Source organism: Oncorhynchus nerka, unplaced genomic scaffold (genome assembly GCF_034236695.1).
Source record: "Oncorhynchus nerka isolate Pitt River unplaced genomic scaffold, Oner_Uvic_2.0 unplaced_scaffold_1028, whole genome shotgun sequence".
NCBI lineage: Eukaryota > Metazoa > Chordata > Actinopteri > Salmoniformes > Salmonidae > Oncorhynchus > Oncorhynchus nerka.
Window position 1 is genome coordinate 155,602 of NW_027040274.1, and position 11,805 is coordinate 167,406.

General features: G+C 44.0%; 1 protein-coding gene across 1 annotated transcript; it reads right to left on the minus strand.

Moving 5' to 3' along the window:
* Nucleotides 1-6,072: 6,072 nt before the first annotated feature.
* On the minus strand, nucleotides 6,073-7,455 carry LOC135570207 (uncharacterized). The gene has a single exon (XM_065016322.1). It carries the CDS (start codon nucleotides 7,453-7,455, stop codon nucleotides 6,073-6,075), a length of 1,383 nt encoding a protein of 460 aa, XP_064872394.1.
* Between the last annotated feature and the right edge of the window lie 4,350 nt (nucleotides 7,456-11,805).

The following is an 11,805-nucleotide window of genomic DNA, read 5'->3' on the forward strand; positions in this document are numbered from 1 at the left end:
CCCCTTTGGTCATCTACTATCTATCCTCCCCTTTGGTCATCTACTATATATCCTTCACTATTGGTCATCTACTATCTATCCTTCCCTTTGGTCATCTACTATATATCCTTCCCTATTGGTCATCTACTATCTATTATCTATCCTCCCCTTTGGTAATCTACTATCTATCCTCCCCTTTGGTCATCTACTATATATCCTCCCCTTTGGTCATCTACTATCTACTATCTATCCTTCCCTTTGGTCATCTACTATCTACTATATATCCTTCCCTTTGGTCATCTACTATCTACTATCTATCCTTCCCTTTGGTCATCTACTATCTACTATCTATCCTTCCCTTTGGTCATCTACTATCTACTATCTATCCTCCCCTTTGGTCATCTACTATCTACTATCTATCCTTCCCTTTGGTCATCTACTATCTACTATATATCCTCCCCTTTGGTCATCTACTATCTACTATCTATCCTTCCCTTTGGTCATCTACTATCTATCCTTCCCTTTGGTCATCTACTATCTATTATATATCCTCCCCTTTGGTCATCTACTATCTATTATCTATCCTCCCCTTTGGTCATCTACTATCTATCCTCCCCTTTGGTCATCTACTATCTATCCTCCCCTTTGGTCATCTATTATCTATCCTCCCCTTTGGTCATCTACTATCTATCCTCCCCTTTGGTCATCTACTATCTATCCTCCCCTTTGGTCATCTACTATCTATTATCTATCCTCCCCTTTGGTCATCTACTATCTATCCTCCCCTTTGGTCATCTACTATCTATGATCTATCCTCCCCTTTGGTCATCTACTATCTATCCTCCCCTTTGGTCATCTACTATCTACTATCTATCCTTCCCTTTGGTCATCTACTATCTATCCTCCCCTTTGGTCATCTACTATCTATCCTCCCCTTTGGTCATCTACTATCTATCCTCCCCTTTGGTCATCTACTATCTACTATCTATCCTCCCCTTTGGTCATCTACTATCTACTATATATCCTCCCCTTTGGTCATCTACTATATATCCTCCCCTTTGGTCATCTACTATCTACTATCTATCCCTCCCTTTGGTCATCTACTATATATCCTCCCCTTTGGTCATCTACTATCTACTATCTATCCTTCCCTTTGGTCATCTACTATCTATCCTCCCCTTTGGTCATCTACTATCTACTATCTATCCTTCCCTTTGGTCATCTACTATCTACTATCTATCCTTCCCTTTGGTCATCTACTATCTACTATCTATCCTTCCCTTTGGTCATCTACTATCTATCCTTCCCTTTGGTCATCTACTATCTACTATCTATCCTCCCCTTTGGTCATCTACTATCTATCCTCCCCTTGGTCATCTACTATCTATCCTCCCCTTTGGTCATCTACTATATATCCTTCCCTTTGGTCATCTACTATCTATATCTATCCTTTGGTCATCTACTATATATCCTTCCCTTTGGTCATCTACTATCTATCCTCCCCTTTGGTCATCTACTATCTACTATCTATCCTCCCCTTTGGTCATCTACTATCTATCCTCCCCTTTGGTCATCTACTATCTATCCTCCCCTTTGGTCATCTACTATATATCCTCCCCTTTGGTCATCTACTATCTATCCTCCCCTTTGGTCATCTACTATCTATCCTTCCCTTTGGTCATCTACTATCTATCCTTCCCTTTGGTCATCTACTATATATCCTCCCCTTTGGTCATCTACTATCTATCCTCCCCTTTGGTCATCTACTATCTATCCTCCCCTTTGGTCATCTACTATCTACTATCTATCCTTCCCTTTGGTCATCTACTATCTACTATCTATCCTTCCCTTTGGTCATCTACTATCTACTATCTATCCTTCCCTTTGGTCATCTACTATCTACTATCTATCCTTCTCTTTGGTCATCTACTATCTATCCTTCCCTTTGGTCATCTACTATCTACTATCTATCCTTCCCTTTGGTCATCTACTATCTATCCTCCCCTTTGGTCATCTACTATCTATCCTCCCCTTTGGTCATCTACTATCTATCCTTCCCTTTGGTCATCTACTATCTATCCTCCCCTTTGGTCATCTACTATCTATCCTTCCCTTTGGTCATCAACTATCTATCCTCCCCTTTGGTCATCTACTATCTACTATCTATCCTCCCCTTTGGTCATCTACTATCTATCCTCCCCTTTGGTCATCTACTATCTATCCTTCCCTTTGGTCATCTACTATCTACTATCTATCCTCCCCTTTGGTCATCTACTATCTATCCTTCCCTTTGGTCATCTACTATCTATCCTTCCCTTTGGTCATCTACTATCTATCCTCCCCTTTGGTCATCTACTATCTATCCTTCCCTTTGGTCATCTACTATCTATCCTTCCCTTTGGTCATCTACTATCTATCCTCCCCTTTGGTCATCTACTATCTACTATCTATCCTTCCCTTTGGTCATCTACTATCTACTATCTATCCTCCCCTTTGGTCATCTACTATATATCCTCCCCTTTGGTCATCTACTATATATCCTCCCCTTTGGTCATCTACTATCTATCCTCCCCTTTGGTCATCTACTATATATCCTCCCCTTTGGTCATCTACTATATATCCTCCCCTTTGGTCATCTACTATCTATCCTCCCCTTTGGTCATCTACTATCTATCCTCCCCTTTGGTCATCTACTATCTATCCTTCCCTTTGGTCATCTACTATCTATCCTTCCCTTTGGTCATCTACTATCTACTATCTATCCTTCCCTTTGGTCATCTACTATCTATCCTCCCCTTTGGTCATCTACTATCTATCCTTCCCTTTGGTCATCTACTATCTACTATATATCCTTCCCTTTGGTCATCTACTATCTATCCTTCCCTTTGGTCATCTACTATCTACTATCTATCCTTCCCTTTGGTCATCTACTATCTATCCTCCCCTTTGGTCATCTACTATCTATCCTCCCCTTTGGTCATCTACTATCTATCCTTCCCTATTGGTCATCTACTATCTATCCTTCCCTTTGGTCATCTACTATCTACTATCTATCCTTCCCTTTGGTCATCTACTATCTATCCTCCCCTTTGGTCATCTACTATCTATCCTTCCCTTTGGTCATCTACTATCTACTATCTATCCTTCCCTTTGGTCATCTACTATCTATCCTTCCCTTTGGTCATCTACTATCTATCCTCCCCTTTGGTCATCTACTATCTATCCTCCCCTTTGGTCATCTACTATCTATCCTTCCCTTTGGTCATCTACTATCTATCCTCCCCTTTGGTCATCTACTATCTATCCTCCCCTTTGGTCATCTACTATCTATCCTTCCCTATTGGTCATCTACTATCTATCCTTCCCTTTGGTCATCTACTATCTATCCTTCCCTTTGGTCATCTACTATCTATCCTCCCCTTTGGTCATCTACTATCTATCCTCCCCTTTGGTCATCTACTATCTATCCTTCCCTTTGGTCATCTACTATCTATCCTTCCCTTTGGTCATCTACTATCTATCCTCCCCTTTGGTCATCTACTATCTATCCTCCCCTTTGGTCATCTACTATCTACTATCTATCCTTCCCTTTGGTCATCTACTATCTACTATCTATCCTTCCCTTTGGTCATCTACTATCTACTATCTATCCTTCCCTTTGGTCATCTACTATCTACTATCTATCCTTCTCTTTGGTCATCTACTATCTATCCTTCCCTTTGGTCATCTACTATCTACTATCTATCCTTCCCTTTGGTCATCTACTATCTATCCTCCCCTTTGGTCATCTACTATCTATCCTCCCCTTTGGTCATCTACTATCTATCCTTCCCTTTGGTCATCTACTATCTATCCTCCCCTTTGGTCATCTACTATCTATCCTTCCCTTTGGTCATCTACTATCTATCCTCCCCTTTGGTCATCTACTATCTACTATCTATCCTCCCCTTTGGTCATCTACTATCTATCCTCCCCTTTGGTCATCTACTATCTATCCTTCCCTTTGGTCATCTACTATCTACTATCTATCCTCCCCTTTGGTCATCTACTATCTATCCTTCCCTTTGGTCATCTACTATCTATCCTTCCCTTTGGTCATCTACTATCTATCCTCCCCTTTGGTCATCTACTATCTATCCTTCCCTTTGGTCATCTACTATCTATCCTTCCCTTTGGTCATCTACTATCTATCCTCCCCTTTGGTCATCTACTATCTACTATCTATCCTTCCCTTTGGTCATCTACTATCTACTATCTATCCTCCCCTTTGGTCATCTACTATATATCCTCCCCTTTGGTCATCTACTATATATCCTCCCCTTTGGTCATCTACTATCTATCCTCCCCTTTGGTCATCTACTATATATCCTCCCCTTTGGTCATCTACTATATATCCTCCCCTTTGGTCATCTACTATCTATCCTCCCCTTTGGTCATCTACTATCTATCCTCCCCTTTGGTCATCTACTATCTATCCTTCCCTTTGGTCATCTACTATCTATCCTTCCCTTTGGTCATCTACTATCTACTATCTATCCTTCCCTTTGGTCATCTACTATCTATCCTCCCCTTTGGTCATCTACTATCTATCCTTCCCTTTGGTCATCTACTATCTACTATATATCCTTCCCTTTGGTCATCTACTATCTATCCTTCCCTTTGGTCATCTACTATCTACTATCTATCCTTCCCTTTGGTCATCTACTATCTATCCTCCCCTTTGGTCATCTACTATCTATCCTCCCCTTTGGTCATCTACTATCTATCCTTCCCTATTGGTCATCTACTATCTATCCTTCCCTTTGGTCATCTACTATCTACTATCTATCCTTCCCTTTGGTCATCTACTATCTATCCTCCCCTTTGGTCATCTACTATCTATCCTTCCCTTTGGTCATCTACTATCTACTATCTATCCTTCCCTTTGGTCATCTACTATCTATCCTTCCCTTTGGTCATCTACTATCTATCCTCCCCTTTGGTCATCTACTATCTATCCTCCCCTTTGGTCATCTACTATCTATCCTTCCCTTTGGTCATCTACTATCTATCCTCCCCTTTGGTCATCTACTATCTATCCTCCCCTTTGGTCATCTACTATCTATCCTTCCCTATTGGTCATCTACTATCTATCCTTCCCTTTGGTCATCTACTATCTATCCTTCCCTTTGGTCATCTACTATCTATCCTCCCCTTTGGTCATCTACTATCTATCCTTCCCTTTGGTCATCTACTATCTATCCTTCCCTTTGGTCATCTACTTATCCCACAAATCTTATCCTCTTTCACTCTCTCTCTTTCTCGCTCTTTATTTCTCTCTCTCTCCTCTCTCTACTCTCTCTCTCTTTCTCTCTTTATTTCTCTCTCTCTCTTCTCTCTGTCTCTCTCTCCCTCTCTCTCTCTCTCTCTCCCTCTCTCTCTCCCTCTCTCTCTCTCTCCCTCTCTCTCTCTCCTCCCTCTCTCTCTCCCTGTCTCTCTCTCCCTCTCTTTCTCTCTCTCTCCTCTCTGCCCCTCTCTCTCTCTCTCTCTCTCCTCTCTCTCTTCCCTAGCCATAAAGCTTTAATGTCTCTCCATACTCCTCCTGTCTCCATGGACCTCAGCTCACTGTCAGGGTTGTTAGTAATCAATAGATGAAACCTACAGGTGGTCCAGGCATCATGACCAAACCATTCTGCTGTTGCTGTGTAATCATCTCTCTCTCCCTCTCTCTTTTTCTCTCACTATCACACAGGAACACATGCCTCACATTATACTCTTTCAATCAAGAGTTAAGAGAGTGAGTGTATGTACCTGCCTGCATTCTTGTCTCTCTCTCTCTGTGTGTGTGTGTGTGTGTGTGTGTGTGTATGTGTGTGTGTGTGTGTGTGTGTGTGTGTGTGTGTGTGTGTGTGTGTGTGTGTGTGTGTGTGTGTGTGTGTGTGTGTGTGTGTGTGTGTGTGTGTGTGTGTGAGGTAGCAGTAGGTCCAGGCAGTTGGTGGGAAATGTCTAATTAATGGAAGCAGTTGTCAGTGATTAAGTATTTAACAGAAAAGGTCATCAGAGCAGAGGAGTGAACCCTGTCCTGCCACCATGCTCTAAGGGCAGTCTAAACCTTTACCAGGGAAACACTAAAGATGTACTAAGGTAGAAGGGCAGGTTGAAGGTAGAGGGGCTGGGGGAATGTAGAGGGGGGGATGTAGGGGGGGGATGTAGGGGGCAGGGGGATGTAGGGGGCAGGGGATGTAGGGGGCAGGGGGATGTAGGGGGCAGGGGGATGTAGGGGGCAGGGGGGATGTAGGGGGGGCTGGGGGATGTAGAGGGGGGGGGGGATGTAGGGGGCTGGGGGAATGTAGGGGGCAGGTTGAAGGTAGAGGGGCTGGGGGAATGTAGAGGGGCTGGGGGAATGTAGGGGGCAGGTTGAAGGTAGAGGGGCTGGGGGGAATGTAGAGGGGCTGGGGGAAGGTAGGGGGGGGCCGAGGGAATGTAGAGGGGCTGGGGGATGTAGAGGTGCTGGGGGAATGTAGGGGGCTGGGGGAATGTAGAGGGGCTGGGGGAATGTAGAGGGGCTGGGGGAATGTAGGGGGCTGGGGGAATGTAGAGGGGCAGGGGGAATGTAGAGGGGCTGGGGAATGTAGGGGGCTGGGGGAATGTAGAGGGGCTGGGGGAATGTAGAGGGGCTGGGGGAATGTAGGGGGCTGTGGAAATGTAGAGGGGCTGGGGGAATGTAGGGGGCAGGGGGAATGTAGGGGTCCGGGGAAGGTAGGGGGCAAGGGGAATGTAGGGGGCTGAGGGAATGTAGGGGGCTGAGGGAATGTAGGGGGCAGGGGGAGGTAGGGGGCATGTAGGGGGCCGGGGGAAGGTAGGGGGGCAGGGGGAAGGTAGGGGGCCGGGGGAAGGGGGGCTGGGGGAATGGGGGCAGGGGGAAGGTAGGGGGCTGGGGAAGGTAGGGGCTGGGGAAGGGGGCTGAGGGGCTGGGGAATGTAGGGGGCAGGGGGAAGGTAGGGGGCTGGGGAATGTAGGGGCTGGGGGAAGGTAGGGGGCTGGGGGAAGGTAGGGGGGGCAGGGGGAAGGTAGGGGCCAGGGGGCAGGGGGGGAAGGTAGGGGGCTGGGGGTAGGGAGGCAGGGGGAAGGTAGGGGGCAGGGGAAGGTAGGGGGTTGGGGGGAAGGGGGGGGCTGGGAGGAGGTAGGGGGCTGGGGAAGGTAGGGGGCTGGGGGAAGGTAGGGGGCTGGGAGAAGGTAGGGGGCTGGGGGAAGGTAGGGGGCTGGGAGAAGGTAGGGGGCTGGGGGAAGGTAGGGGGCTGGGGGAAGGTAGGGGGCTGGGGGAAGGTAGGGGGCTGGGAGAAGGTAGGGGGGCTGGGGGAAGGTAGGGGGCTGGGGGAAGGTAGGGGGCTGGGAGAAGGTAGGGGGCTGGGGGAAGGTAGGGGGATACAGAGAGGCCCGGGGGATACAGAGAGGCCCGGCCGGCCGGATCCTACCCAGGCCTGACACACTAGTCATTGCTTCTTCATCCTCCATTACCCCCTCAACCAGTCAGAGCTGGACCCAAATGGCCCCCTAGTCCCTATTTATGGAACCCTATTCTCCATAGGGCCCTGGTCAAAAGTAGTGCGGAACATAGGGAATAGGGTGCCATTCTGGACTGGGCTCTGGTGATCTGTGTCATTTAGGGATGAGGAATAAGGCTCCAGGCCAGATCAATAGATGTCAGAGTGGCTCCCTGCTGTGATTCATTAACGAGAGAACAATTACAAACCAACCTACCGTCACTGAACCACCACACAAACCATCAGTCGTGGTTGGCGCTCCTTTACTGAAGGAACGTTTGTGACGGCTGTTGGCGATGGAAGAAGGTGAGAACCAAAGTGTCCAGATGTTTAATAAAGTCATAGACCACTGAACAAAAAACGTGAACGAACGAACGAACGAACGAACGAACGAACAAGCAAACAAACAAACAAACAAACGAAACCGTTCTGTCTGGAGCAGATACAAACACTCAACAGAAAACATATAATCAACCCACAACTCAAGGGTGAAAAACAGGCTGCCTAAATATGGTTCTCAATCAGGGACAACGATTGACAGCTGCCTCTGATTGAGAACCATACCAGGCCAAAACACAGACATACCAAATCATAGAAAAACTAACATAGACTTCCCACCCCAACTCACGCCCCCTGACCCTACTTAAACAATGACATCACAAAGGAACTAAGGTCAGAACGTGACAACAGAATATTAATACATCATGATAATGACATCACAATACCCCATAATGACATCACAAAGGAACTAAGGTCAGAACGTGACAACAGAATATTAATACATCATGATAATGACATCACAATACCCCATAATGACATCACAAAGGAACTAAGGTCAGAACGTGACAACGTTGGCCTTGTTTTGTTGGGAAGGCGCCTGTTTTAAAATCTCAAAAAGTAACAGTATATTATGAATACATCATGATAATGTACAGGACAAGTCAAAAGGTTGGACACACCTACTCATTCAAGGTTTTTTTCTTTATTTAAACAAAAACTATTTTCTACATTGTAGAATAATAGTGAAGCCATCAAAACGATTAAATAAGACATATGGAATCATGTAGTAACCAAAAAAAGTGTTAAATAAATCCAAATATATTTATAATATGAATAAACCCATAGGGGGGAGGGTCTTCTAAGTGAGCACATGGAATTGTCTTAAGAAGGTCATATCATGGATCATTAACCTAGTTGATGAATAACAGATTCAGAAATGGCAAAACTGTTAGTCAAAATAAAATTCTACAACAAGTTTGTTTTGAAGTGTCAGTCCTGTATCTGAGAGTTATAATAAAGATCAGGGATTTATTTTAAACAAAAATGTAAACATATTTAAACCCTTTAATTCGGCACTAGAGTACTTCCATTCATTTTGTAAACTTGTACCGGGCTACCTTCATTTGGGCGAAATGTTCATGTTCATGTTCATGAGAGTCTCATCTTTCCACAGACGGGTGATAATAGATTCTAGGACAAACTGTTCAGACACTACAGCGTTTTGTCGTGAGAAGACTGATGTTCGGGGCTGTCTCCTGGTCTGTCAAACACCTCTCTGTCACCTTTCACCTCAGATGGGCTGTCTCCTGGTCTGACAAACACCTCTCTGTCACCTTTCATCTCAGATGGGCTATCTCCTGGTCTGTCAAACACCTCTCTGTCACCTTTCACCTCAGATGGGCTGTCTCCTGGTCTGACAAACACCTCTCTGTCACCTTTCATCTCAGATGGGCTGTCTCCTGGTCTGTCAAACACCTCTCTGTCACCTTTCACCTCAGATGGGCTGTCTCCTGGTCTGTCAAACACCTCTCTGTCACCTTTCACCTCAGATGGGCTGTCTCCTGGTCTGACAAACACCTCTCTGTTACCTTTCACCTCAGATGGGCTGTCTCCTGGTCTGACAAACACCTCTCTGTCACCTTTCACCTCAGATGGGCTGTCTCCTGGTCTGACAAACACCTTTCACCTCAGATGGGCTGTCTCCTGGTCTGACAAACACCTGTCTAGTTCTGTCACCTTTCACCTCAGATGGGCTGTCTCCTGGTCTGACAAACACCTCTCTGTCACCTTTCACCTCAGATGGGCTGTCTCCTGGTCTGACAAACACCTCTCTGTCACCTTTCACCTCAGATGGGCTGTCTCCTGGTCTGACAAACACCTCTCTAGTTCTGTCACCTTTCACCTCAGATGGGCTGTCTCCTGGTCTGACAAACACCTCTCTAGTTCTGTCACCTTTCACCTCAGATGGGCTGTCTCCTGGTCTGACAAACACCTCTCTAGTTCTGTCACCTTTCACCTCAGATAGGCTGTCTCCTGGTCTGACAAACACCTCTCTAGTTCTGTCACCTTTCACCTCAGATGGGCTGTCTCATGGTCTGTCAAACACCTCTCTAGTTCTTTCACCTCAGATGGGCTGTCTCCTGGTCTGACAAACACCTCTCTAGTTCTGTCACCTTTCACCTCAGATGGGCTGTCTCATGGTCTGACAAACACCTCTCTAGTTCTGTCACCTTTCACCTCAGATGGGCTGTCTCATGGTCTGACAAACACCTCTCTAGTTCTGTCACCTTTCACCTCAGATGGGCTGTCTCATGGTCTGACAAACACCTCTCTAGTTCTGTCACCTTTCACCTCAGATGGGCTGTCTCCTGGTCTGACAAACACCACTCTGTCACCTTTCATCTCAGATGGGCTGTCTCGTGGTCTGATAAACACCACTCTGTCACCTTTCACCTCAGATGGGCTGTCTCCTGGTCTGACAAACACCTCTCTAGTTCTGTAACCTTTCACCTCAGATGGGCTGTCTCATGGTCTGACAAACACCTCTCTAGTTCTGTCACCTTTCACCTCAGATGGGCTGTCTCCTGGTCTGACAAACACCTCTCTAGTTCTGTCACCTTTCACCTCAGATGGGCTGTCTCCTGGTCTGACACACCTCTCTAGTTCTGTCACCTTTCACCTCAGATAGGATGTCTCCTGGTCTGATAAACACCTCTCTAGTTCTGTCACCTTTCACCTCAGATGGGCTGTCTCATGGTCTGACAAACACCTCTCTAGTTCTGTAATCTTTCACCTCAGATGGGCTGTCTCATGGTCTGACAAACACCTCTCTAGTTCTGTCAACTTTCACCTCAGATGGGCTGTCTCCCGGTCTGACAAACACCTCTCTAGTTCTGTCACCTTTCACCTCAGATGGGCTGTCTCCTGGTCTGACAAACACCTCTCTAGTTCTGTCACCTTTCACCTCAGATGGGCTGTCTCCTGGTCTGACAAACACCTCTCTAGTCCTGTCACCTTTCACCTCAGATGGGCTGTCTCCTGGTCTGACAAACACCTCTCTAGTTCTGTAATCTTTCACCTCAGATGGGATGTCTCCTGGTCTGACAAACACCTCTCTAGTTCTGTAATCTTTCACCTCAGACGGGGAAGGCAGATGTGGTGGTTTGAGATGCAGTCCATTGAAAAACAATATATCTGTAGTTGACAAAATGTGATTATATTTCCGCGGGGCGTGGACATCATCTCTAGGGGTGTTTAATCAAGATGACCATCAGCACATGAAAATATGTGATTAATTTCACACATCATCTCTAAATAATAAATAAAAAATATGTGATTATATTTCAATCATCTCTAGTTTAATTAAGATGACCATCAGCATTGAAAATATATTATATTTCATATATGACCATAGCACATTATATTCTATCTCTAGGGGTGTTTAATATATGACCATACACATAAAATATATTATATTCTAATATATTACATATATATTATATTCTAATATATTACATATATATTTATTCTATTCTACATATATTACAATATATTACATATATATTATATTCTAATATATTACATATATATTATATTCTAATATATTACATATATATTATATTCTAATATATTACATATATATTATATTCTAATATATTACATATATATTATATTCTAATATATTACATATATATTATATTCTAATATATTACATATATATTATATTCTAATATATTACATATATATTATATTCTAATATATTACATATATATTATATTCTAATATATTACATATATATTATATTCTAATATATTACATATATATTATATTCTAATATATTACATATATATTATATTCTAATATATTACATATATATTATATTCTAATATATTACATATATATTATATTCTAATATATTACATATATATTATATTCTAATATATTACATATATATTATATTCTAATATATTACATATATATTATATTCTAATATATTACATATATATTATATTCTAATATATTA

Coding starts and splice junctions, on each gene's coding strand:
- LOC135570207 (XM_065016322.1), bottom strand. CDS start 7,455: ATGACTAGTGTGTCAGGCCTGGGTAGGATCCGGCCGGCCGGGCCTCTC.